General features: G+C 42.3%; 1 protein-coding gene across 2 annotated transcripts in view; it reads left to right on the forward strand.

Annotated features, from left to right (window-relative positions):
- Positions 1 to 23582, forward strand: part of snrkb (SNF related kinase b) — a 40241-nt gene extending 16659 nt beyond the window's left edge. For both annotated transcript variants that reach the window (XM_015368252.2, XM_069181221.1), the window contains exons 3-6: positions 8841 to 8982; positions 15950 to 16162; positions 16670 to 16807; positions 18286 to 23582. In XM_015368252.2, coding sequence (XP_015223738.2) covers positions 8841 to 8982; positions 15950 to 16162; positions 16670 to 16807; positions 18286 to 20053 — 2261 coding nt within the window. In that variant the 3' untranslated portion in view covers positions 20054 to 23582. The remainder of the gene's footprint in view (positions 1 to 8840; positions 8983 to 15949; positions 16163 to 16669; positions 16808 to 18285) is intronic.
- The last annotated feature ends 4263 nt before the right edge of the window (positions 23583 to 27845 follow it).

Here is a 27845-nt window from a genome sequence, read left to right on the forward strand (position 1 = left end):
AATACTTGTTGAATGAGCTCCCTTCACTTCTGACATTTCATGTCTGTCCTCTGGTCATTAAGGAAACATCTGGGATTCTGAATGGTTCTTCTAGTTAAATCCTTTGTTCAGAGTTTAGGTAGTTCAAGAGTTGGGCCAGATCAGATTTGGACTGTATCACAGTCTGGTAGGGGTGCCAGATCAGATTTGGACTGTACTACAGTCTGGTAGGAGGCAATATACATATGGGACCATTCCATCTTGTCATGTCTATGGAACCATTTGAGCTGCAACACACCCCTCTTGGGTATTTCAAGAACTTGGCTATGCAGTTGTAATTGATCATATTCCTTCAATTTACACTGTATTAGATACAGTTGAACATAGCTCCTTCATCTGGAACTGGTGCCTTCCGGCCTGTTAAATCAGTGCTAACTTTCAGTAATGCCACTTGCCTGATCAAAACCCCTTAAGCTAATAAGCTGCTTTAGTTGATTAGCCACACTGGACACGCTGAGAAAATGAGCCATGGAGGACTTCTCTGCTGGTAGAGATCAATAAGGGCAGAGACGGGGAAGTTATGGATGACAAGGAAGGTATTTTCTGAAGCACAGTTTATTCAAACCAGAAAAATCACTGCAGTCTATCTTAAGGGAAGACCTGTTTGAAGCCAATTTGAAATGAACTGAACCCAGCCACTGCGCTGCAGTGCATGGTGGACTGAACACTAATGAGAGAAAGGCTGGCATACGTTGGCCAGGACTCTCTTGGCTCCCAGAAACCCCTGTGTCCTCCTGTGCGCTTCCCCTTGCATGGGGCTTCAAGTTAAAAACAAGCCTTTTGAAGGTGGAAGGGTCACAGGACTCTGCTCACATTTCCTCCTTCTCCCCCATGTGCGGTTGAAGGGTTTATACTTGTGAGCTGAGATGGGAAAACACACTACTGGCTGTTCCAAATCAGTGGGTATATAACAAGAGATAATAAGTGATATGATATAATGTCACAGCACAACACAATAAAAAAGCAGGATAATAAGTACAGACCAGTAAGGAGCAGTACAGCCTGACAACACTTGATTTCCAGGGGAAAGCAAACAGTGGTGTAGGCCAAGTGCACTTCCAGACTCCCAGCCGAAGACAGGAAATGTTCAATTTGCCCTGACCGTGATCTGGAACACCTGGTGTTAAGAAAATGTTATTCCATCATGTTACAGGGCTAAAGTGAGCCACAGAAGTAGGTCTGGTTTGGCGATGTGGATTCAAGTCATGAATCAAATTTGTACTGTTTCCTGAAATAAACGGTATGAGTTTAAATGACAGAATTTGTTAACTTTGTGCTTTCTTCTAAGTAACAGTGCTAAATATGTTCATACAAGATTACAAAAATTATTATAAATATTGATAATGAGGTTCAGTGGAAAATACCAGACCCACTGAGCTTTTTATTCGAAAGACTTTGACAAGTGCCTTAGCAAGCACTGAGAATTTAATTGCAAAGTGTTTTCAATATAGGGCTCACTGTCTTTCTTTCCTAAGACTCACAGGACAGTTGCCAAACCTGTACCAGTGCCGCACATAGCAAATTTAATCTCATTAAATTCTTCTAAACCATTCTAGCAGGCCTCTGGATTTGCAGCAGGTCCATGGGTAGCAGTCTTCAATTTACTGCCTAGGCCTCCAAATTATTCTGCGCTGATTGAAAGGCTGTTGAATTCATGACAAGAATAAAATGAAATGTTTTTTTTTGAGCAACTGTTTTAAACCAGCTCTCGTTCCTGAATGTGAGAAGTAATTGAGCGCTGCCAACACAGTGATAACATTTCATTTCAAGACTGGGTGATACCTGATCACACCATTAGATGACTTGCCTTATTGATTTATGCACTGGCCTTGGTTTAGTTATGCCTGCGTGCTGTGGACTCCCAGGGCTCCTCTGCAGGTATAGGATTTCCTGTGTGTTAATTAACGCATTCACATTGTGGGCTGTGTTTCTCTCTGTTATAGAGTGCAGACGTGGGGGGTGCCATCTGAGGGCAGGCTTAAATAAAGGCATTCTGAGAGACTGGCAGCTGACCCGTCTTTCCACACTGAGTGGCATGGCTGCTTGACAAGAGCACAGAGCTGCTGAGACACACAGCGCTGCCTCCCCAAGCAAAACAACTATACCTTTCCCACGGCACAAACCGTGAACCAGATTGGCGGCAGTGTAACCAAGTCTTCACCTACCCTCGAAATTAAAGAGCATAGACGGAACACAGGAACAGTCACGAACGAGAGGAGGTCTTTCAGCCCATTTCGTAGTTAGTAGCTAATTGATCCAAGGCTCTCATCCAACCATTTTGTGATAGAGGCCAGGGTATCGGCTTCAGCTGGATGGCTGGGTAGCTTGTTCCAGATTCCCACAGCCTTCCCACAATTCCAACAAACTCTCGTTTGTTTCTCTGCTTCGTACAGAAGAATTCTACATTGCTGACTTTGTCAACACACTTTCTTCTCTGTTCAAGGCTAGAACATCTTCTTGCTTTTAGACCATCAGAACAGGACATTCCTTTAAACCCAGGAATGTCTCTGGTCGCTCTTATTTCCAGTTTTATGTCTGCTGTTATTCTGTTTGCAAAGGGTGTGTAAGTTATTGTGTGGTTTATTGCAAGATTTTCAGTTTAATGTCTAGTGGAGACTGTGCTTTCTGTTTCACAAAGCATCCAGAAGTCAGGTGCAGTTTTCCTACGTTTGCTGTTTTTTACAGACACACTACCATTCTTGCTTTTGAGTAAGATATGGGTGTACCCTTTGGCATGCTGGGACTAGAATTTTATTTACTACAGAAAATCGGAATATCATGGTTCTTAGCATTATGTTGAACGTTTCTGTGAATTGAGATAACCTTTGGATCATAACCAAATCAGAAACAAGTTAATCAAAATCTGGCTTGTGTGCTGTTCCCTAGCATCTTGATTTGGTGCCAGAGGAAGTAAGTGTTACACGCTGGCTTGATTGCAAAATGGCTGTTTTCCACAACGTAACTCAGTAGTAATGAAAATGGCATAAACTAACAAAAAACAATTGGGCTTAATTATTTAACATTTTAAACAACTTGTATGGAGGTTTATGCACAAAATGGAAATACTTAAAACCTCAATACTTCTCAAATTCTCCAGTGTTCAGTTCATTTATGACTGTGCTGTGTAAAAATCTAGATTATTTAGTTATTATTAGTCTAGTTTATTTCAGATGAAGGAGCCATTGAAATAAAAGCTCCTAGCTTGTGACAAGGGTCCTTACAATGTCTTATCCTTAATAATTTTCTGGATAACCTATTAAAGTAATAATGCAGTACAAAACGCAGTGGGCCTTTTTGTCCTTTGTCATCTGGAATAAATCTTTAGAGACTGTAGCTCTAAAACGCAGGGCTGCTCTTGGTATGCGGATTGGGGTGCTTTTCTCTAGGCAGAGGAATGAATGTACAGTGTGCTATTGTGTTTTAACAGAAAGCAGTTTCATTTTCAGGCTGTCATGATGGCTCGATGGTTTAACAGTTATCCTCGTGGATTTTCTATGAAGCTTTTTTTTTCATTTCGCTTGAGCCGGATTGTAAACAAAGTCCTGGAGGAGGACGACCTAAGCCGTTGTCCAACCTGATAATAGTCTTTCAATCTGCATTTCTTCCTTTTCAAGACCTTTTTCTTAAAAGAAGCATGACTTGAAAACTCTTTACTTGGGCACAATCAGAAAACAAATCTCTTAGTGAATTGGAGTTATTTATAACCAGAGATAGAATTGCTTCTCTAAAACAACGACTTGAATATAAATATAATGACATTTGTCGGGTCCCTTTTTTTAAGGTAAAATAACAGCAAGAGAGATTTTACACAGATAGGTTTTAATGATTTTAAGGTGTTACACAAAAAAAAATCTCAAAAACAAAGCAGTTTATAGAAATGTGAAGATATCGTAAAATGCACATTACTTTACTTCTGCGCATTTATGAAAAAACAAGCTTACTGTTAATATTTCTACTTCCCACGGTGGAGTCAAGGTTGTGGTTGTAAGGGAAAAGACTTCCACTTTGGCAGAAGCTGTGTGTCCAAGACAGTCTCTTCTAGAAGACTTTATAGCATGGAAAAGTGCTTCTGGCAGGTTGCAAAAATGAAAAATTGAGCAGCAAATTTAAAAACCTTCACTTGTAATAGAAATCTGCTCTGCTTTTCTAAACTACTCACCAGCCCTGACAAAATGACTGTTTCAGTGCAGTCCAGTTACAGCCCTTTGTGCATTTGAGCAAAGCCACTGCATCACTCAAATCACATAGCCATGAGCAGAGAGGGAAAACAAACCTCCAGAGCCTGGTCTCAGATTTCCCTCTTGTTCTTCATCACTTGCCATTAGAATTTAACTGAGAGGCCAGAAAGGCTAACAGATATTGTCTATGCCACTAAAGTAAAATGCACAAGTAGCGCAAGGCAATCAGAACATACATATATCTCTCTGGTTGCAATCCAACCATGTGATGTAGGAGATATATATAATCCTCATTTGAATGATCACTAAAGGGATTGGGGTTGCCATTGTCAGGGCGTGTTGTAAAAAAGGGATAATGGAGAACACACTTTGTCTGTTTTTATTTCATTCTGTAGCAGTGCTAATGTAGCTTCTCACATCCCTGCCAACAGCATAATTGTGCAGTGCAGACACTGGGTGGGAACTATGGTGATGAACCATCAGGTTTTTAACCTACAGTGCTAGATCGTGTCTTTTGTGTTTCAGTTAGTGATCTTATGACGGTTTTCATTACTTTAGCAAATTCGGTCATTTCCAAAAAAATCTTGGAATTGTAAATGAGTATTCAGGTACGGAAGTGTAATTTTCATCCAAACACTTATGTGAATCCTGTAATGAAAAATTAGTACAGTTCGAAAAATGATGATCACAGATTTTTGTTTGTATACATACATACTGTATTAGTTTCTTGAATCTATAGAGCATAACTCTTTACATATAGGAGGAAACATGCACACCTGGGTGGTGCACAGCAACCAATCCATACTGGCTAGGTGAATACTTTGAGGAAGCCAGACTGTAGAAGCTCAGAGTGGGAACTTGTACAATATATTCCACTTTGGGTTAATTACACTACGTTTTCAAAAAGTGCCATTGGATATTTAATGTCTTAATGTCTCCTCCGTAGGATGGCAACTCCTTAGCTGTGTCCTCACTCATCATACTAGGATATAGGTTTGGAATTTCAGAGGGAAGATCGCCACGTACTGGTCCACCGAACACCACTTAGGCTGTTCCTAAAGTATCCAAGACTAGGACAGCTGCTATCTTAGATTGAGGCTTTGGATCAAGAGTACTTGAGCGTGTGTCTGTGGGAGAAACGTATTTTTTTGGAAAGCCTGAACAGGAGATTGTGCCTGTTTCTTTTCTCAGCCTCTGTGACCTAGAGGAGCATGTTCTTGTTCACACAGACGGTCTGCAAAAGGCATCCTCTTGCACAGCTCTGGGGGGGGCTGGGCCGTGAGGAACAGGGAGTGCAGGAGGTGCGTGTTTCCTCTTGAAGGCTCACACAGCCCAGTTTGTTTGCTCAGCAAGTAAAGAACCTGCCAAGTGCACTGTTAGCAAACAGACCTCTGCAGCCCTGACAGGGCAGTGTGCTCCACAGAAAAACACAGTTCTCCAGTTGGGAGGGCTTTACTTGCAAGAATAACCTGGTCTTATTCTCATGCTGAGATCAGGAGGATGTTCTCTCATAGACATTGCAAAGCCTGGTTTGTCCCTTTCTTCCTGGTTCTCATCCCCATCTTGGCATCTCAGCAGCTGAGCCCTGCCAACACCTTGGAAATGCCAAATGCACAACCATGCTTCGCCAAAGTGAGAGTCAGATTCCAGATTTGTCAAATAGGATCATAAATTCCAGAACTGAAAGAGAAAATACAGAAAACAGTCATCCTCTTTAAATAAGAACAGAAGGAAGTTTAAAAACTGAGGGGAAGCTCATTTTGCTTGGTTCTTGGTTGCTTGTAGCTGATTGATCTCAGGGTGTCATCTACAGTATCTGTTTCTGCATGGTCTGGCAGCATTTGAAGAGCAAAGAGCACCATGTACAATTCCTCCTAAAGATCATACTAGCTTTAGTTTGTTTCTCCTTACAGCATAAACACAAACCAACCCCTTTTTTAATTAAACAGAATTAAAGAACACAGCACGGCTAATGCATTCACTGGCACTGTGTAGATAAGCATGCATAATGCTTTCTTGTCATACATTACCTTGTATGTCCTTGAGACAAGGAAGAATTCACTCTATAAAACTCAATATAGTTATAGAAAGAACTGTTGTTCACAGTTGAAACGCACCCTGACACACAACCCCGCCCCACCTCCCAGTGTCACACTGTACGAATTAGCTATAGCCTCCAATGAATGAATACACATTGATAAACTGTACAGTACGTTCTTGGCAGAGAGCAGGACTCATCAGCTGTGCACATGTTCACATCTGTGCAAACTTTTCTCAGCTGAAAACAAATAACCAGACTAATCATCCATCCATCCATTTTCTAACCACTTCTTCCAATTCAGGATCACAGGGGAAAAAGGACACCAGTCCATTGCAGGGCACAGACAGACACACACACACATATCAGAGACAATTTTCCACGAAGCCATTTAACCTACCAGTATGATTTTGGACTGCAGGAGGAAACCAGTGCACGTGTAGGAAATCCACATACTGTATAAACAATGCATATATAAACTCAATACAGTTAACACCCCAGATCTGGATTTGAACCCAGGGCCCCAGCAATGTGAGGCAACAGTGCTAACAACAACATCATTGCTGCTCACCAGGCTAATCAGTTGTGCACAATTTCAACATAATTGCTTTAATCTAGAGGCAGCAAGTATGAACTTTTGTGGCTTAAAACAGCCCTGTCGGTCTGGGGCCTGGTGGCCAGTGTGTGAAACTAATTAATGAATAATTAATATTGCAGGATCTCTTTATTCTTTACTCTACCCCCCTTCCTTGTTAAAGCCATTCCGAATAGAGCCCCTTGGATTCAATGAGAGGCTTTAGTGAAGAAACAGATGAGTCAGAACAGTGAACCTAAGCAACCTAAAAAAGCATACCAACGGGTATTCGACGTTGAAAAAGAAAATATTACACTTTACCTGTACTGAATACAAATTTGGAATCAAACTTCCTAAACTTATTAGAACGATGTTGCATGTCTCCAGAGTTTCTCTGATGCCCTGGGTTTTGTCTTTGCAGTCGAAATGCAGTCGAACAAAAGATTCCCAGCCATGTTCAGACGATATCGTAGCCAGTGCTGTTATGCTCAGTTAATCACGCCAACAGGAGCAGCGGGCTGGGATGTTAGTGTGTTGATAACTTCATTAGCTAAGTGGATCAGGTGGTGACACACTGACTGCAGCAGCTCTCTCACTGGCTTGGGCTGGCTGGTGCCACGGGCAGGGTGCCAGAGGCTCTCCCGTGGACTGATGGGAAGCATTGAAGAATTTCAAAGAAGGATTCAAGACAAATTTCCAAAATATCCTGTCTTGGGAAAGTTCGCAAAACGCACACGTCACATGGTGCAAATGTGTCGGTTTTCTAAAAGTAGTCAAAAGCCTTTTTTATTATAATGAAGCTTTTCTGGTCTCCCCAGAACATGTTTACATACTGCACAGGTACGTTGTTAGTAGAGCAGTGCTACTCACTGATGGACATGAGGTTCTGCCCTGCAGCCCAGGCAAGAGCAGATTGGATTTGGTTTGTTTCCGAACAGGGGCTGGCAACTTGGCCATGCTGTAGGATAGGAATACAGGAGGGAAATGAAATGAGTTTCTAGATGTTCTTCACCCATTGGGGTTTGAGCCTGAATGGCAGCCAAACCACATAATGGATAGTGGATGGATGAAGGAATGAGGGGATGGAAGGAGGGGGGGAGATCCAGTGAGGTGGGTTGTTTCACACTGTTACTTCATACGCCTTTTTTACACAGACTTATCAATACATGGAATAGATTGGTAATTTACATTGTGAAGGCAGAGAAGCTGAAATCGTTCAAAGGCCGGCCTGGCAGTGTGACAGAATCACTTAGTGTATAGGAGAATGATGAGCTCTAAATACATACTGTAAATGGCCCTTTCCTGGTGCCAAGATATCTGACGTTCTGTTCCTCTTTAGCTCGTTTTGCTATTAAATCATACAGCAGAAGCTGTGGCTTAAGGGACAGTCATAGAACACAAACCACAGAATGTGTTCTAATATTATCCTTAGTGGGAGGCCTGATATTTTTGTAGTGGTTCTTAATGCTCCTAAGCATAATGAAAAGGGGAAATTGTTCAAGGCAGGAATTAGACTGTGCTTCTTGCCAAGTAACACTGAAATCTGGTCAAATGCAATTTCAGTTACATCCTGGAATGGTTGGTTTTATGTACAAACTTTTATGTTGTAACAAGCAAAGTATTAGCTGCAGCTGTTTCGTCTGGTTGCCTGATCTTGTCAGCTCTCCGAAGCTCAGCAAGGTTGGTGGGTTTCATTATATAGACAGGAGACATCTCAGGGAAATCAATTGGAGAAATTCCACAACAGGGCTGGATGTCCAGTAGGTACTATAATTCAGCCTTTAAGGCATATTTTTAAGTCCAGAATTGACTGCCATGAGAAACAATGCATTGGATGAGGACACTTCTGTGGAAACTCAGTTTCCTTCCGTACAGGCCTCAGGCTTCAGTTCCTTATCAGTTTCCTGCTCCCGTTGTCTCAGCGTCAGGCCTTTGTGATGTCAGTCAGCCATCTCTCTTGACAAGCTGGGGCGCTGAATGTGCTTTTGTCTGTGTGTGTGTGTGTTCCCAGATATCTGGAGCCTGGGAGTGATTCTCTACATGCTCGTATGTGGGCAGCCGCCTTTCCAGGAAGCCAACGACAGCGAGACGCTCATCAAGATTATGGACTGCCAGTACAGTGTGCCCCCCCATGTCTCCGAGGAGTGCCGAGAGTAAGTGTTCCAGGATCTGTGGGGTACCGTGACACAAAACACCCTTCCTGAAAAAACACTGAACATGTCATTTTTCCTTTTTGTGGGAATGTGTGTCTTACCAGTCCTGCCTGGAACACGTTTTATATGTTTGTATACTATGTTCTAAGGACATAAAGGAAAGGAAATGTAAGTCTGCAAATACATTAGCTGTAACAAAGGTTGCAAATATGAGGAAGCCACAGGTTATCTTGCTTATCAACATGTCTGGGCCGTTCCAGACATCCAAACCCTTTGTGTAAAATGTTAAAGCATTAGTCCTCAATACACGAGCTCTTCATTTCAGTTTCTGTTTCCAGGTTATTATTTCATTCGTGGAACTGAGGTGGCCTATCGAATCAGCCTTGTTAATGTCTTTCAAGGTTTTGAAGGCTTGTATCAAGCCCTCCCACATACTCTCCTCTGATTATGACAACTCTTTGAGACAGTGATTTTAAAATAGGATGTAAAACAATATACATCCATTTTGAGTTATTTTCTTGACGTATATTTGCAAAAAAAAATCACTGAAGACCTTTTGTTTCTAATAAATTTAAATCCAAAATAAATGCATAAGGAAAAGTAGAATTTCCTAGAAGGGCCTTACTCGAGAAAGATTCCCTCACAAACTGTGAGCATGAGTAACACACAAGCACACAAGTGGGCTTTGGACTCACTAGGTCCAAAACGGAACCCTGCTGTGCCTCTGGAGACCTCCTAGTGTGAAAATGTGACATTTCATGACCTCTTAAGACCGCTTAATCTTAAAGGGTCATTCTTATGTGTTCAAAATTATCCAGGGAAAGTGACAAGCCCAGAGATCAACAGGGGTAAAGTAACACACGTGTGTTGAGTTGCTCAGTGCTCAGTCTCTTCTGCACCAAACTAGATGCTTCTTTGTGTTGGCATTTCCATTTGGACCCTCAATTATACCTTCTTTACTTCCCATCCAGTTAATCAGTGACCCTCCTAGGCACATGTCCAGACATCCTCAGTCAATCCAACACAGACCCAGTGGGAGGAGTGGTGATCAGGCATGGTCCCCTAAGATCAAATTCGGCCGATGAGCCACAGGGTTTTTGAACACATTGGAATCTGAGAATGCTCCGAGCAAGTGACACCTACCCTGCCCCAATGTGTGGCTGCCTGCAGGATCTCAGTGAAAGCAGCCCGGACATAACCCAGGCTCAAACCAGCAATGACCTGGGCTATTGACTTCAAGCTCTGTTCCAAATTGAGCCCTTTAAAGTTTGGTTTGCTTGAGAACCCATCTGTTGCTTTCTTGTCACCAGCCAGGAGCTTTCCAATCTCCTTATTTTCTGAGATTTTCCAAATCTCCTGTGACCTCCTGGGTGCTTGCCTGCTCTACATTTCTTGCCTTGGATGGAAATTTTACAAAAGTCATGCGCAATCGAGTTTGTTGCATGATTCCAAATTCAGACTAATGCTGATAGATCTGTTTCCACTATGCCGAACAGTCTCTAAGCTTTCACTTGGAATTAAAATTGGCAACAAAAGTGACCTGGGGATTTATGGCATGATTTCCCATAAGAGGATGTCATTGCTCCTAAGTGTATTTCTCTATATTACTGCAGCAGATGTTTCCAGATGTATTTCTTCTTTCCTTAAATGACTACTGCCCCATTAAAGATCTAATGTTTTACAACATCAAAAGGTCTTTATGTATTGATAACAGATTTATAGCAAATAAAAAGGCATTTGTTCCTAAATAAGTGGCACATATAAAGGCGTTTCTTTGTAAAGAAGGGGTGCCTTAATCTCCATTTTCTTATCTTCATGACATTTGCTTAAAACAAGTAATTGTGCTTGAAATTATGGCCTTTCAACACAGTTACAGACCCTAAATATAGCGTTACTCGCAAGACTGGGAAAGTTGCGGTGATGAGCTCTGAGAATAGATGAAAGGTTCTTTTGATGGAAAATCTCATTAGAAAATAGAACAGTCCTCTTCATTTCTCACAGCAATTGTCTGAACATTTTCACTCGGGACATTATTAGACAGCTTTCTGCAAATCCACAAATTCTTCATTAAAGTAAAAAAAGAAAAAGTGTTACAAGATAAAAATCTGACAATAGAGAAAGACATTGTAACCTAGCAGGCCTATAGAATGGCAAATAGCAAGTTTCAGCAAGTTCTTTTGACACAATTTCATCAAATATAATATTGTGCAGGGAATGTTTCAATAGGTTCCTTTATTTTAAAGGGATTGTGCAGGTTTATTGTCACTTGGAACATCTGTCCAGTCCCTGAGGAACAATAGCATTTAAGCCCTTTCTGTGCTCTGGCTGCTGTGCAATGGACTGCCACAGAACTGACCGACATTTAGTATTCCTGCCAATGTAAAACTTGATACATTAAGCACTATGTGTAGAGTTTGCATGTCCTTCCTTTATTTATGTGGGTTTTCTCCATGTGCTCTGGTTTCTTCCCAACTATAAAAGACAAGAAAAAAGATCTGGATCTTCATCGTCCTCCCAGTGTTAACTGTCTGGATCCAATTAGGCAAGTGAGCATAAAAAGTGTAAATAAAATCTCCTAGCCACACCTGGGTGACACTGGATCAAAAGTATCTATAAGTTTACAGAGTGCTAATTGATCCTGGTGTACAGATTCCAGCTCAATAAATGAAGGGATGCAAAATAAATGTGAAAAAGAATCCAGAGAATCTTCTTATGGGATTTGCAAAAATGTTAGGACTCTCTTTCATAAAAAGGTATCATAAAGACACAGATTTAAGAATGAGATACGACTCCATCCTTGCTGGGGGAGGGAGTGGCGTGACAGTCAAGTCAAGGGCCCATGACAGAGCTTAGCCTAGAATCAGAGAATGGGCCCTGGTTTGCCTTCAGGAGCTAAGGCTAAGCAGTCACATGGATAATCTGCTGGGACAAAGGCTGAGTGAGTGGATTAGACTCTGAGAGGAGAACTAGGCCGTGTTCTGCTTCTCCCTGGTAGCAAGGCCTCAGAGCTCGGGAGCAGACTCCAGTGCATCCTCCTACTTTACCGGAGCCTTGATCTGCCTGCAGGTGTAGGACACATCCCTTCTCGTGCTGGCAGAAAGCTTTTACTAAGGGATGTGAGACTGAGAGGCGTTTTCTTCCAAGGGGGAAGCAGTCGTCTGGTCATGTTGATCTGCGCCTGTGGCTGGAAGGTTGCCGGTTCTTATCCTGCAGCCGGCAGAGGAATCCTACTCCGTTAGGCCCCCGAGCAAGGCCCTTAATCCCAACTGCTCCAGGGGCGCTGTACAATGGCTGACCCTGCGCTCTGACCCCAGGCTCCTCTCTCCCTGTCTGTGTGTTGTCACGCCCTCTGCAGCCAGGGGGCGCTCCTTCTCTGTCCTGTCCCTAGTTTCCGGTCTGCTGTCCTTCCTGTCCCTCTCTTTCCCTTGGGCTATATATTTCCGGGTCTTGCACTCTGTCCTCGCTCAGCATTGAGGTTCGGATGTCCTGAGACCCGCCTAGCACCAGGGCGCCCCACGTCCGCTCCCTGAGGGCATAGGTTTCTATACGGCATTCCTGAACTCTTTGCATTATGAGCCCGGGCCTTTTTCCCGTCTCGCCGCTACGCATATGGGTCTTTTTCTGCTCTCCTGCTCCCCACGGTTTGTCCCTTTGGACGTCCGTGACATGTGTCTCATGGTGAGCAAGATGGGGTCTGCGAAAAGACAAATTTCTTAATAAAGAAATTGTATATGGCCAATAAAGTGATCTTATGTTATATTGACATAAGCCTTCATACTGTGGTAATTGTAATTTTTGTAACACCTCCTCAGATTTAGGCGTAGACCAAGTGAAATAATAATCATGTTGATGAAACAACAAAACATGGTGGAAACAATGTTTGGTGTTGCCAAGTCCATTGCAAAACAACAGAAAACTGGTGTTTTTTGAGATGTGGAGAAGGGAGCACTTCTGATTGGCTGGAATTTCAGTTTATTATTCATTGATAAATCTAGTATCCAGGATTCATATCGGATTATATCTGGGCAGGCTGGGACCCTTTGTAGTGGTGAAAAGAAGATGTGAAATGTCAAGGTTGGGGGCCTTTACATTACATACAGTATCAGCTCAGACCTGAGGGATTCATCATCAGTTAGGTTAGGTGTTTCATGTCTGGCTGAACAGTCAGTTTTGTATGAACATTGATTGTAATCACAAAGATCCTTCTCATTAGTAGTCCAAGGAAACTGGTTTTTTTTTTGTATTTCTTGTTTTCGTACATCTGCAATATTATTTGAATATCTTTTAAAATGGATAAACTATTGAACAAAGCGTGCAGTAAACAGCAGTAAAACATACCATTATTCTGTTCTCTTGTTCTTTCTAATCTCCTTTCTGTTCTCAAACCTCGAGCTTAAATGGAGTGTATTGGTATGTTTGTACCAAAGAAAATAAAGCTCTCTCAGAAGACTCGTGCATTTGCTAATAAGCAGTAATCTGGGCTTGCCTGAATGCACGCTGATCCCCAGAGAGCCGGCACTCCCAGATGTTCATGTAGGTTAGCATTAGCAGTGTGACTGGGGCTATTTTTGGCACTCCCTGCCTCACATCTGTTCTGTAGGGCTTTAATGTGGGATTATGGAAGCAAAGGCCTGCCTTGTGCACCTCAAGCTTAATATTTCTTTCCTGGACCACTGTCACGGTGAATCCGGCTTAGAGCTGGGGGGTTTGCAAGATACAGATCACGAGCAGAATTTGGGCGCTCATAGGAAATTAAAAACTATGATTTAAGGTCATTTGACAGGCTGTGCCCAGCTAGACGTGCCCTCTCTTGCCCTGTTGCACTTCTAAATGGATCCCAGCAGGAGTTGTAAACAGGAAATTTGTTAACCTTGAAGCAGCGCTTCTCAAAGTAATGCGGGCTCTCACAAAGCCCTTGGTCCAGAGAGGTATTTGACGTACTGTGGCTAATCAAACTCTTAAATGGGCTGTTTGCTTTATAAAGTGCTTTGTAAAGTTGTGCCCATGCAGGACAGCACGCTGATTGTCAGAGCACACCAGACGTGACTCAAAAACAACTTGAAACGGTGTGAACCAATGTCAAGCCCTGCCGTGTGCTCCTGTCCTGACAGGCATGTCTCGTCCCCACAGCTCTTCTGCGCTGCTGTAGACTTACTGGACTTCTGTATTTTAATAGGAAATGTCGACTCATTATAACACATGTTATAATAAGTACTCCTAAGCACCTTTAAACTAAACTTTCAGAGTACTGTCCAACTAAAACTCATTATGTGTTGGTTCTAATTTGATTTAAATCAAATTTGGCTAATAGAGACATATTTTTATGCAGTCAGCATCACTGAGAAAAATGTTATTGTCAGATGCTGAAGTCTCTTATAAAACAATGTAACAATAAACAAACTGAATCCTTTTAGTCTTGAACAGAGAAGGTTCCAAGGGGACCACATACAAGAGTTCCAAATCCTCAAGGGCATCGACAAACTCCACCCAGTGGGACTTCTTCTGAATCAACAGTAAAACACAAACCAGAGGATACAAGTGGACACTACAGGAAAGTGTTTCAACTTAAAATGAGAGGCACTTCTTTACACAAAGGGTTGTGGGAGGGTGGAACAAGCTACCCAGCTCTGTTGCTCTAGCCAAAACACTAGCTTCTTTCAGGAAATGGCTGGTTGAGATCCTGGGATCAATTAGCTACCAAGTATCAAACTGACTAGATGGTCTGTATGGCCTCCTCTCATTTGTGATTGTTCCCATGTCAACATTCCCACTATGTGAGCATTTTTTATGTGTGTGAGAGGTGTTTACTCTTGCTTCTCATTGATCCGTTTCTTTCCATTCGTGTGGTACAGGTGTTGGTTCTGTTTTAAACTGGACGTGAGTGTTATGAGAATAACTTAGAAACGGCTTTAGTGTGGTGGGTGTAACCACATCAGTGACGCCTCTTTAAGAAATATCCGCCTCACTAATATAGAACCATTTTCTATGTGTGTTTATCTAAGAGAACACATCCCACAGGTCTAAAAAAAGCAGATGTTTCTCTTCGATAACTTGAGTTCACTCAGAAGACAGAATAGAGGTTTTCAACAAAAACATGCTTGTAGGATGTCTGTAAAACTGTCTGCTAAAAATAGTCAGTTTTCTTCAGGTCCAACTTCAAGTGTTGTAGCAGCATAAAAAACGACCTCCAGCTGTAATGACAAGAGCTGGGCTCTTAAAGCTGTACTGCCCTCTAGTGGGACTGTTGATTGCTTGAAATGAAGCTGAGCAATTCGAGTCTGTAGTCAAGACAATCTTCCTAATGCATGGGTAGTTTTAACAAGTTTTGAGCTGATTGGACTATAAGAGAGAGGCATTAGTTGTAATTGACTTTGGCTGAAGAAATTATTTTGTTGTTACACATTTGCACTCTTTTAAGATTTTGTGTTTAATTTGGAGGCCATGTCTGGGACAGAAGTCTCAAACAGATGTCCTCCAACCATAACAAGTTATCTAAAATGATCTAGTACATTTAGTATAAATTAGTACAACAGCCACACGACCAAACTCATGTGGCAGAAAGCAATCATCCCAAACATTTTCGAAGAACATTTTCGATGAACATATATGTTAATAAAATCAAGAATCCCTCGGGTGGTTCATTTACCTCTTAGACATACAGTAAGGTCTCAGTTTACACATCATGGATTGCAATGCTATTCCTTCATGAACTTTTATTATATTGCTTGTTTTAGCTATAAGCTGTAAAAGACTGATAGTTTTTACACAGTAGAAAGCAATCACTGATAATGGAAGAGATGTAACCTACCTGAGATACAGTATTTTGACAGAAATTAGTTTTCTTTTAAAAAAAAAACGTTACACTTGTGCAGAATTTGCGCCACGCGTTTCCCAATGGACAGGTGTATTGTGGGAGCTCAGCTGCCGGCGGCTTCCTGTGGTTAAGAGGTGTTGCTCCTTGTTGCAGCCTGATCTCACACATGCTGCAGCGCGACCCAGAGAAACGGGCGTCCCTGCAGCAGATCGAGGGTCACCCCTGGCTCCGGGGAGTGGACCCCTCGCCGGCCAGTCGCAGCACCGTGCCCCTTACGTCCTACAAGAGCCTGTCCCAGGAGGAGCACAGCATGATCATCCAGGCCATGACTTGCGGCAACATCGCGGACTGCGACACCATCCAGGAGTGAGCCTGCTTTTACTCCCCAGTCGGGCAACCAAAGCATAATTGTCATAACCAAACTCTGGCAGAAAATAAATCACAGACCAGCAGCCACTGATACCAAACTCTGCCTGTGCACGACTCCCATTTGAGCTATCTGCCCATCTCAGCTCAGATTTCCTTCCATTGTGTCATGTCAGGCAGGTTCAGATATTACCTGAAATTAAATATGACATGCTCTGTGTGGGCTTCCTCACACTGGGCACACTGTGTTCTTCCGTAAGATAAGAACACCTGGCTGTTGCACTGAGGAAAACAATAGGAGCTTGCAGCTGGTACTGTCTCCATGGGACAGGGATAACAGTTAGGCTGCAGTGGGACCATAGCCAGTGCAGTTTTAAAACATTAGGATACTGCTAACAGGGCTGTGTGGGTGACAACACTGCTCTCTGCTGCACAAGTTGCCAGCCTGCTCAGCGGTAGGGATGCACTGTTCTGCATGCCGCTGTAATCGAGTTTATTCTCTGCCAGGGCTCTGGAGGCGGATCGCTACAACCACATCACTGCCACCTACTTCCTCCTGGCGGAGCGCATCCTGAGGGAGAAACAGGAGCACCCCGGACAGGCCCCCAGTGCAGAGGGCAGCTGGACCGCACCATGCCAGCAGCGGTAAGAGGACTCGTTTTTACCCATCAGGGCTCTCTGTTGCACATGCCCAACTGCCCCTGCCCGATGCCAATCCCAGAGTGAATTGCCCCATTGCCTCCTGCTGCAGGCACTGCAACAATGTAAAAAGCTTGCTACGCACCGCACGGGTGTGTGTCTGCTCAGGTTTGTGCTTGGTGGTGGGTTGGATCAGAGAGCCTGACAGTAGATTGGGTTTTGCTACAATTAGGTTGGTCACAGAATTAGCTAATAGCATCTAAATGAATAAAATTGAAAGTAATGTCAGTCGCCTTTCCTATATTTCTAACCTTTTAAAAAATCCAGCCCTGAGGTCAAAAGTTATCTAGGCTTAATGGAAAACCTAAACCTAACCCTAACCCTAGCACAGTCTTTTCCTGACTAAGAGTTTCTTTCAATACATCAAAATACAAGCCTGGAACAACTGAAATACTGACCTGTAATGTGACTTTTTCCTATGTTACACTGTATTTTTGTTAGATATCTGCCTTAAATTAAAGCTGGTGTACATATTGTTCACTGAATTTATTTATATTTAAGAAGTCCAATTTCCATTTTGTTAGGGCTTGAAATGGTTGAATTAATACTTCCCGTCTCCCTAGTAAGGCAGTATGTTTAAATATGGAAGGATTGTGCAGAAGCATGGCTACTTAAGATGGTCATGTCACGGGTACACCTGCCATTCAAAATATCTGCATGCAGTGCTTTGGCAGTCAAAACTCTGGACAAACCTGGGAATATTCATGAAGTACAACTAAGAAAGGAAGGGTCAGCATCATGTCTTGATCTAGGCTTAGTGCTCCAGCCATTAACCTCAACACCCTGAAGTATTACAGGGGGAGTCTGACTGCAGCCTGAACATGAGGAAGGCAACCAGTATGAATATATCTTGTGTATTGATTATGACTATATTGACAAAAACTGATTGAAAAATGCTATTAAGGTTGGTGGCATCTTTGCCCAGAGGAACCCTGTCACTGTCATGGCTATGTGAGCTCTTTTTAAGGAAAGATTGCATCATAAAGTACTTGCTGGTATTTCTTGTTTACCCCTTTGGTATGATTTTGGCTCATAATTGTGTTCCCAACCTGCTTTTGAATGAAACACCTTCATCCTAACAAAGAGGACTTGAAAGGGAGCAACTGCTCCACTCAATCGGAGAGAAGTGACATTTTAGTTACATTGGCAGGACGCAACCAGTTACAAATACAGCTTGACTGGAAAAAAGACGGAACTCATTTGCCCTTCCTTCTAGGCATTTCTGTTTCAGAACATTTCACCCTAGTGCTTCAGGAAGAGCGGAAAGATAGGGAAACGTCCGTTGTTACCCTCAGTACAAAACAGGTCGTTGTTCTTGATACCTCATTGAACTTTCAATTCACCGTTCCTCAGTTATTACTCATGAGGCTTTCTTTGTGACACACTGCAGTCTTTCTAACACCTGTCTTTTCCTTCTAAATTAGGAGGCCTCTTTCTGAACCCTTTGACTGGGGCGGGGGCAGAGCCCAGGAGTTACCCGGTGAAATCCCAGGCCACCAGTCCGCGGAGATCCACACCTCGGCTGCTGGACCTGGCCCGGATGTTCCAGAGACCTCTCCGATTCAGGCTGAGGCCCAGAAACCCCTGGACCTTTGTGCTGGCAGGGAAGACGGGAATCCTTTCAGCGAGCACAGCGTCAGCCAGCAGGTGGGGCTCCTGTTGAGGTCCAGCGGGCCAGGTGAGCTCCCGCCCACCAAGAACATCCGAGCCCTGCAGCAGATCTGTGAGGAAGATGAGGAGGAGGAAGAGGAAGGGGTTCCTTTAGCTCCATATAATGAGTGTAAAACCACACCTCCTCACAGAAGTGACAAACTGACACATTGGGAGAAAAGGGAGACCCAGCACCGCCTAGACCATTGTATTACACCAAAAGAATCCTTTGCCATTAGCCAAGCTGGTGCACAGGGCTGTCCATTAGAACAGGAAAATGGGAAAAGCAAGCAGAGATCAGAAGGAAAAGAAGGTTGTAAAGACCCTAAGCAAGAACTGCAAGTCAGAAGCAGTGTCAAATTCACTCCACTTGGAGATGAGCTGTACCTTGAGAGCCAAGGACAGGGTGTTGTGATGAATACTGGAAGCAAACAATGCTTAAAAGACCAGGGAAACACGGTGCATTGCCAGGCGATTGAGATTAGTCAGGGCAAAGAGTCTAGCAATGGCGGAGAAGATGTGAAGGAAAGCAGGGCTCAGGAAGGCGAAACTCCAGGGCAAGTTGGTACTGGTGGAGAGACAAGAGTGCAGAGCTGGACTGAAGGATTCACAGAGGAGCCTGCAGAAGCAAGTGGCCTTGAAGTCACTACAGGTGAAGTGGTTGGACAGAAAAATATTCAAGCGCACGATGTTGCAGAGGAAAAGAAAGGGCTCTTGTATGAGAAAGGCATTGTAGAAAGCAAGGATATTGATAAGCGTAGGATTTTGGATAGCCAAGAAGCTCCCAGAGAACCAAGCAGGTTAGACAGCCTGGGAACTTTGGACAAAGGCTACAAGCAGGTCAAAGGGCAAGAAATGGCTCACCTTGATCGGGGGCCTACAAAGCAAGTTGACCCCATGCCCCAGCATCCCCAAGATGAAATACAGAATAAGCCCAAGAATTCCTCCCGGGGGATTAAAAATGCAGTGCCAGGTGAGGGCGAGGAGGGTGCCATTGTTTGCCACCTCCTCAGCGTGCAGTGCTGCCAGGACGGCACCGAGACGGCAGACGCCAGCGATGGTGAGGCAGCTGTGAAGGAGCACAACAACAACATGCCCAAGATGGAGCTCCAAGTGCCCTCTGCGGCCAGCTCTCCCAGGGCACTGGTAAAGAACCACTGTGTCGACATGGGTCCGGACTCCGTGGAGACGCGCACCAGCGCCCACGCCGCGAAGGACGTTTCACACGCGGCTGACCGGGCACAGTGGGGGGTCCAGGAGGGGGAGGGAGAGGTGAGCTCACATTTCAAGAGGTCCAGGAGAGCTCTGGGTGGCAAAGAAGTGGACTTCTGCAGCCGGGGGGGCGTGTACCTCGCTGGCGGTTACGACATGGGACCAGAACCCATGATCCGGGTCGATCCCACCAAAATGAAAAATGTCAACCTGAGGGACAGGCTGCTGCAGTTCCCGCTGTGTGAGAAAGCCCTGTCCTTCAAGATAAAACCCACCTCAAAGGAGAGCCTCATGCCACTCGGACAGTTCAACTGTTGTCATGTGCTATAGGCCATTGCTAAAAGACAAAGGACTGAGAATTTCATTCTCTAAACTAGAGAGTGGTCATGCATCCTGCGGACATTTGTGAGAGACAGCTTAAAATTCCAAGTACTGTAATATTTTTAATTTTACTTTAATTTTAGAGAGGGAAAAACAGTTTATCCTTCATCCATGTCCCTCACCTTCTCGACAGGGTATGGATGTAGTCTCGTTAGTAGGTAAACCATGGCTGCTGTATTTATCTGCCTACTGTTCCTATGCTTTCTCCTTAATGGTTTTAAAATAAGGCCATTTCCTATGAATGCAACAGCTCTGAATGCATCCCTGCAGTGTTCATTACAGTGCTTGTATGTAACCTGAAAGCCCTAAAGCTTTACCAGTGTGAGCTGACTGAACACCACTTTATTTTTAACACGTGTTATTCTTTGGGAAACCTACCAGGAATCTTTAAAGCCCTGTGCATGCTTGAAATGCTTGTGAGCCCTGGTACATTTATCAAGAGAATTTTAAAAGAAGGAAAAGGGTGAGGACAGTGATTTCTATCAGTACAGGTTGCAGAAAAGATGATCTGTTGGAAAAAGTCAAGGCAAATGTTTTACCTATATTTAAAACTACAGTCCACAAATGTAATTTATTGCTGTTGGGCCATCCAGGATGTTTTAAACATCTGACATTAGAAGTGTTCCTTAGCAGTGGCCTGCTGGAAATTGGAGTAATGTTTTTCCACATTTATTTTTCCACAATGTGTCTGAATGCATGACAGTGCATTGGATATGTTAGATGTGTTGAGGAACTCTTTTTCATGAGATGGACTGAAGAATGCTGTCACACTCCAATTGAATATTCTAATGCATTTCTATGCATTTAAAAATAGGGAAAGTGGGGGCCTAACATTTCTGATGAGCCTCAAAACCTGGTTTCCTGGCCTGGTAAAGATGTAAAAAATGGACAGAGCCAATACAATGTGTCAGCGCTACTGTACCAGCACCCTAGAATTAGACACCACACTGCTGGAGTTTAGCTCTGAATCAAAACAGAGCATGGGAAATGTATTAAGCATGATAAATGTCTGCACAAAAAGTAACATTCTAGGGAGTTAGCATGCACTTCACAAATGCAAATATTAGTAAAAGGGAGTGGCCGAAGCTTTTTAAAAAAAGCTGAAGCTGATTCGGACAAATACACTGATGAATAAAATAAGCTATGTAAAACCCCATCTTCTTACGCTGCTCAGGCTGCAGTAGTTATGCCATAAATCATCCTTGCTGTGAGGAGTTTCATGCCTCTTCTAAAAGCAGAACACTTTCTACAACCTTTTCTATATAACAGTTTTGCCCTTTGAAGTTGCACAAAGGGTTACATTTGCTTTGTCATTGCCACAGTAACCAGCAGCAGCCTGACACCCTATAGGGTGAAGATCAGTGTTTAGCGTCTCACCCTGTGAGCTTATCAAGGCCTGTTTCTGATTTTACTATGTATGCTGTATGTTCACACAAGCCTCTGATGGGATAGGCTACATGTGAAAGGGATATTCAATTATATGTATTTTTCACAACCACATTGATGCATTTTTCTGTACATAATATATGTGTATAATACTGTATATGGGATGCAAGTACGCACTTGAAATACATTTTAAATATAAATTTAATTTATAATCTTTCCATGCATTTCAATATATTTTTTCTCATTCCTGTTTTATTTTGGAAATACAATCAAATTAAATACTGAAATGTATCAAGTGAGAACCTCCACCTGCACTGTCAATATTTGAGAAGTTAAAAGCAGCCAATGTTTGCTGTTTCTTCTTCAAAGGAAATTCCTGCTTGTGGTTATTTCCCTGGATGTCTCCCAGCTTTGCTCTTTGGGCGCTCATGGTCCAGCAGGTTTTTCAGGTCTCTGTGAGCCTACTGCTCTCATTCCACCTGAAGGATGAGAGTTCAGCTGTTCTAATATACCAGCATGAACTGCACCCTGAATAAGATCTATTAACATGTCCAGGCCACAATCCTGACTGAATCTGACATACTTTAACTAACAGACAAAAGGCGCCAAGCCCTCAAAATAAGGCCCACTATAGACCAGAGACTGTTATTTCTACCCGACAGACTCACCTTTCCCAGCAACCTAACAGCATATACAGGGGCCTTACTACTTGTCTATGTGAGAGCTCTGCAATCCCAAACAATACTGTACAGGGTTAGTCAAAATGCTGTCGACAGCTTTGACAGTTTATTACAAATTAATTACATGGGTGTCATGATAACAGAGAACACAAAATGATTTCTCCGCAGGTGACGCCATTGTGGGTGCTGTGTGACTGCAGCGCCATCTGTGGAGGAGAAAACAAAACGTCAGTAAAATAATAGGCATTTACAGTGTACTTGTCGACAACATTTTGACTAACCCTGTGTGCTGATGCTAATGTTAAGCTACTGTATTATACATGTGCAGTTTTTTATTCCTGTCTTTTCAAGCTGTTTTTGACCACTCTTGTGGTCTTCCCATCTGCTACTATTCTGCAGAGGCAGCCTGCCAGAATACAGAGTCCTTCCAAGGAACATCTTTTAGAGGAGCAGCATTTCCCAGATCAGGCAGAAGTCACTGTGTATCACGGGATATATGAACATTGATTCAACTCCAATGATAATTCTTTTTAAATTATTTTCCATTTCGTTTCATGCAATTTTAATTCTCAGTCTCACAACTTAATCTGACTGCGTGTGACCTTTCGGAGCGGAACTGTCCAAACTGACACCTAATCCTGTTTATTTTATACTTACAGTACTATACATGTGAAGCCGAATAAAAAATCCCTTTATACCAGAGGTCCCCAGGACTGGGAACCCCTTCTTGAGATGGTTCTGCTCCCTAGCATTGTGAAAACAAGTGTCTTAATATTTGTGTATTCCATGATCCAGTTTATACATGGAATTATTTGGAGCTCAGTGTCCCTATACCTTTCTGAGAGCTGAGATGTGACAAGTAGGGAGATCTTAGGGCCCTCAAGCACTGGAACACAAAACCCCTTGTTCACAAGATCACAGAGCTCTGCAGCCCAGACGGACATCATCTTTGGAGTCTTTGTTTCCTTCTGAACCTGTTGGACCGATAAGGATGAAAAAAAATGGTGACAACACAGTGCATTCAGGATGTCCAAACTGCAATACTGAAATGCATTTGAAACTAAAATGAGTCATCACATCACTAATGCATCTATTTTAAAACGTTTTTTCATTTTATGGGTGTGCTGCTTTTACAACAGCAGGGATCTGTGTAGAAACCTCCTTAAACTTGCTTTCATTTTTCAGTTCACAGGCTTGACTGCACCCAGCAGTAAAAAGTGCAAATTCTCACATGGTATGGCACATCCTGCTTGTTTTTCTTGTTTTAAATGTCTGCCATTCTTAAACTGTACTGTTATTTCTCCTGCTGGACTGACCTGTACATGTTAGTAGATGGGAAAAGCCTAATTAAAATCTCTGTCCTTCAGATTAATTTATTTTTATATTTATTTAATAAAAAGGATTTAACCAAAGACATTGTGTGGTGGGTTTATTTTCCCCACGTGGGTCTCAAAGGCTTTTTGTTCCAAATCCAGATTTTATCAGTGAACTACAATAAAACAACGCACATTGTTTACACTGAGTGTCTGTAAGCATAATGAAAAAGAAACTTGTTTCTTTATCACTTATTTCTTTTATCTTTTGAGGGTTACTCTTCAGCATTGGGTAACATGCCAGCACCCAGCAGTATCTGATTTGAAATAAATAATGCACACTATACAGGATGATTGAGAGCTAAGAGACCCATGGATGTTCTTCCCGGGTTATTCTGATGCCCTGATTGGTGGAACAGCTCTGAGGTGAGAGGTCAGTACCACTCAGGTGGGTAGAAAACACAGTGATTAATTGCAGAGAAAATAGATCTGATTATGGGGATAGAAATAACTTCCAAAACATGGTTTGATGACAGCAATTCACCTACCCAGTAGCTAGCAGCCATATCACTCTGCAACTCACAACTGGTAACCCACTGAAGCTAAGCAGGTGTGAGCCTAGCCAGTACCTGGATGGGAGACCTCCTGGGAAAAACTAAGGTTGCTGCTGGAAGAGGTGTTAGAGGGGCCAGCAGGGGGCGCTCACTCTGCTGTTCATGTGGGTCCTAATGTCCCAGTATAGGGACAGGGACACTATACTGTAAAAAGGCGCCGTCCTGGTGAGATATAAAACCGAGGTCCTGACTCTCTGTGGTAATTAAAAATCCCAGGGTGTTTCTCAAAAAGATTAGGGATGTAATCCTGGCCAAATTTCTCATTGGCCTTTACCAATCATGGCCTCTTAATAATACACATCTTTGAATTGGCTTCATTACTCTGTTCTCCTCCCCACCGATAGCTAGTGCACTATAGCTGCTGTCGCATCATCCAGGTGGATGCTGCACATGGGGAGTGGTGGAGGGGAGTCCCCATTACCTGTAAAGTGCTTTGAGTGGAGTGTCCAGAAAAGCGCTACATAAGTGTAAGCAATTATTATTAATGTGTTCACTTTTTGTGGATCAAATAAACTAGAATTACTGCAAGGGCTTGTATTGTTTTACCGAGATTTCCACTGGTACACCCTAGAGGTTCTTTGAGCATTTCAAAAGTGAATTGAGAGTAAAACATTATATTATTAAAGAATAAGTGATGTGTTTATTTATGTGTGACACTTATCTAACGGAATTTATATTTGTATCCTTTTTTGATACAGTTGGGTTTTTCACTCTGTGAAAAAAAAGCGAACCTTATGATAATAAGGTATAAAGCCTCGATTACTACTCCTCAACTTCACTCTTAGATTTCACCTCTCAACAGACGCAAGTGTAAGAAAGCTCTTTAGGAGTCCGATTTTATTCCGAGGTTGAGGTTTCAATTGGCTGTTTTCTACTTTGAAGTTATGCTACTTCTTTAATTCATTCAAGACTGTATTATCGACGTCTCCTTCGTTTTCAAAATACTTAAATTCCCTTCTTATTTTGTTATTGTCAGAGGCGTATGACAGACGTTTATAGGTGTTTAATATTCTCTAGGATATTTGCCAAGGTGTTATGCTTACGCCTGCCCGGGACAAAAACGAACAACACGAGGTTCCTTGGGAGCCCGGATTCAAGGCGAGACTGACTGGATTCAACCCTCCTCGGGATAGGTACTGGCTGAGTTTGTGTTGCTTTGTTGTACCGTTGTTCCGTTCCTGGCGACGTTTTTTCCGACTGTTTTTCACGTTTGCACCCCCTTTTTTTTTTTCTAGAGCACGGTTCATCTTCCAGGCCGGTGGAAGTTTGGATCTTGGAACTTTCCTCTTGTTTACAATCTTCTCTGATTCGAGAAGATTTTCATATCATAGGTGGTTGTGTTTTGTGTAAAGTCTCTCTCCGTTTGCTTTTAAAACGTTTTCTCCTACTGTTTTGTCTCTGTAATGCCTTTGCGTTTTCACGTTTGGACATTGGGTTACGTCATGGTGCATGCATACATTGTCCTTCCAGCGATAGAGTTGTTTCGGCTGATGTTCTTTAGAAACCAGAGGGCAAAAAGTCAGAATTAGTGAAGTGCTTCTAAAACCGAGAACATGGGCTGCTTCGCTTGTGGAAGAACCTACCGCGCCATGTTGTGAAATAATCCTTTAAGAAAAGGAGGACGAGATACTCCTTAGCTACTAGCAGCCAGGTGAGTTATTGGAATGAATGAAAGGACCTCGTCTCGTTTGTTACTTTTTTACTGTTCTCAGATTGAAGTTAAGCCCCTATTTAGGATTAACACTTGTTTCGCTTGTCCTGTACATCAGGTCTTATGCATCTGTGATCAATAGTGTATTCGAAACTTTTCTAATGTCAAAATCAAGCTTGTCCTTTTGTCAGTTTGTGTTGTTGGCGTCTGAAATATTAATTGTATGCACTGTGGAAGACAAGCTCCCCCAGGCTAGAAGATATCAGACTGTCCATAATTGTCTTCTCATGTAACTCTCAGTTGTAACTAAAAAGTTGCACATTGGTACAGTACACATACTTAATATCACCTGAAAAAGGCTCAATGGCCGAAACGTTGTTTTCTTTCTTATAAACCTATTGCTTGTTACTTAATGTAACGTATGTTTAGGGTGTGTATCTTAGATTTTAAATGTCTCGTGCAAGCTTCTTTCTGAGAAATGAAAAAATGTCCAGCTTTAAAAATTTCGCCATGTTTTATTAAAGTCTTATAATTATACAATTCTAAGATGATTATTACAATTAAGTACTGTATATGTATTTTAATTATACTTTACTAGATGTTCAAATTTTCACAGTTTTCAAGCATTGATTTATGAAAGACATCAGAAAATCATTTTAAATGCATAACACTACAGCTTAATCATAAGTTTAAAAAACTCTTATAATGCTGTTAAACAGTGTTTCATTTATAAAGGTCACATTTTATTTGGATTCACAGGTAGTCAGAAAGACCCAGGTTGAGTAATTTGAAACTCAGCTGGTACAGTTTACCAGCTTTTGCTTTATAGGCAGACATATTTAAAGCTTGGCATGGATGCACTAAGTAAAAGAGAAAAAAACGTTTTAGCAGGTGATATATTCTGTTAAGCGTTGTTCACAGTTTAAGTTCGTTTTCTGCTTCAGTATTTCATGTTTCCTTAGGCTTTCTCCGCTGTAGTGCTTTTTTTCCTGAAAAGAAAGAGGAGCAGTATTAGGAGATAAGAATCTGTTAAATTAGCTTTTAATGTGAGTTCTTAGTACTGCGCCAAAGCAATTATTCCATTTAATGAACAGAAGTTTTAGAAATGTCTGTGGGCCTAGAACATGTCTTGGGATAGAGGGGAAAAAACTCTCACAAATGTAAGAGAACAAGAAAATTCCACACAGATGGCATCATTGTCCATAATCAAACCCAGGACCTAGGAACTGTGAGGCAGTATTACGTACTGTTACAATAGGTAATACCTAGAGACATTAAAAACATGGGTTTTGGAAGCAATAGCATTTGTTTTTAATGATCTCTCTGTATATATGATTTCGAAGACCTTATTGCCTTTGGTGGGTATTTACTAAAAAATGTGTATTGCCCCAAAGGACAGGTCTGAATATAAATAAGCTTTAATAAGCTCTTTGCCTGTTTCTCACAAATCGGATTTATATGGGTATGCATATATACAACATGTTTTTAATGTGATGGACCAGAGTAACCAGTGCAGCACAAAAGTATTGAGCTTATTACCTTCTAGATTATTTGGCTCATGAGTTGTGAGATCAATATAGAAATGAGTCATGGAGGACTTACAGTGCTATGACATTACTGATTAGCTGATTGATCCATTGTGCCTGAGGATCCACACAGACAATGTTGTTGTTTCTCAAGGTGACACTGAAAAAGAACAGAGGAAGGGTTTCAGTGTTGGCTCTGTTACACCATACATTGCTTATTTGAGCATAGGCATGAGAAAAACAAAGGCAAGATCATTGAATGGAAAGAAGAGGCAGAACATGTTTCCCTCGATGAAAATGCAGGGACTGGGTTCTCAAAGAAAATACCTCCTTCTTTCTGTTGCCCGAAGGCCCTCTCACGAGATACTGGCCACTGTGCTGTCTTTTAATTTGCTTTCTTTTTTTGAAGTTTTCTTGAAACCAAAACATCCAAAATCTATTTTCTTCAGCTGTGGCAAAGGTACAGATGAAAGAACACAAGTACATTACAAACAGTAGCCGCTAGTAGGGGTCAGTATCCTGGTAAGCAAAACCATTTATTTTTCACTCTTCCTACAGCTGGGTGAACTAC

The sequence above is a fragment of the Lepisosteus oculatus genome, chromosome 20 (genome assembly GCF_040954835.1).
Source record: "Lepisosteus oculatus isolate fLepOcu1 chromosome 20, fLepOcu1.hap2, whole genome shotgun sequence".
Classification (NCBI taxonomy): domain Eukaryota; kingdom Metazoa; phylum Chordata; class Actinopteri; order Semionotiformes; family Lepisosteidae; genus Lepisosteus; species Lepisosteus oculatus.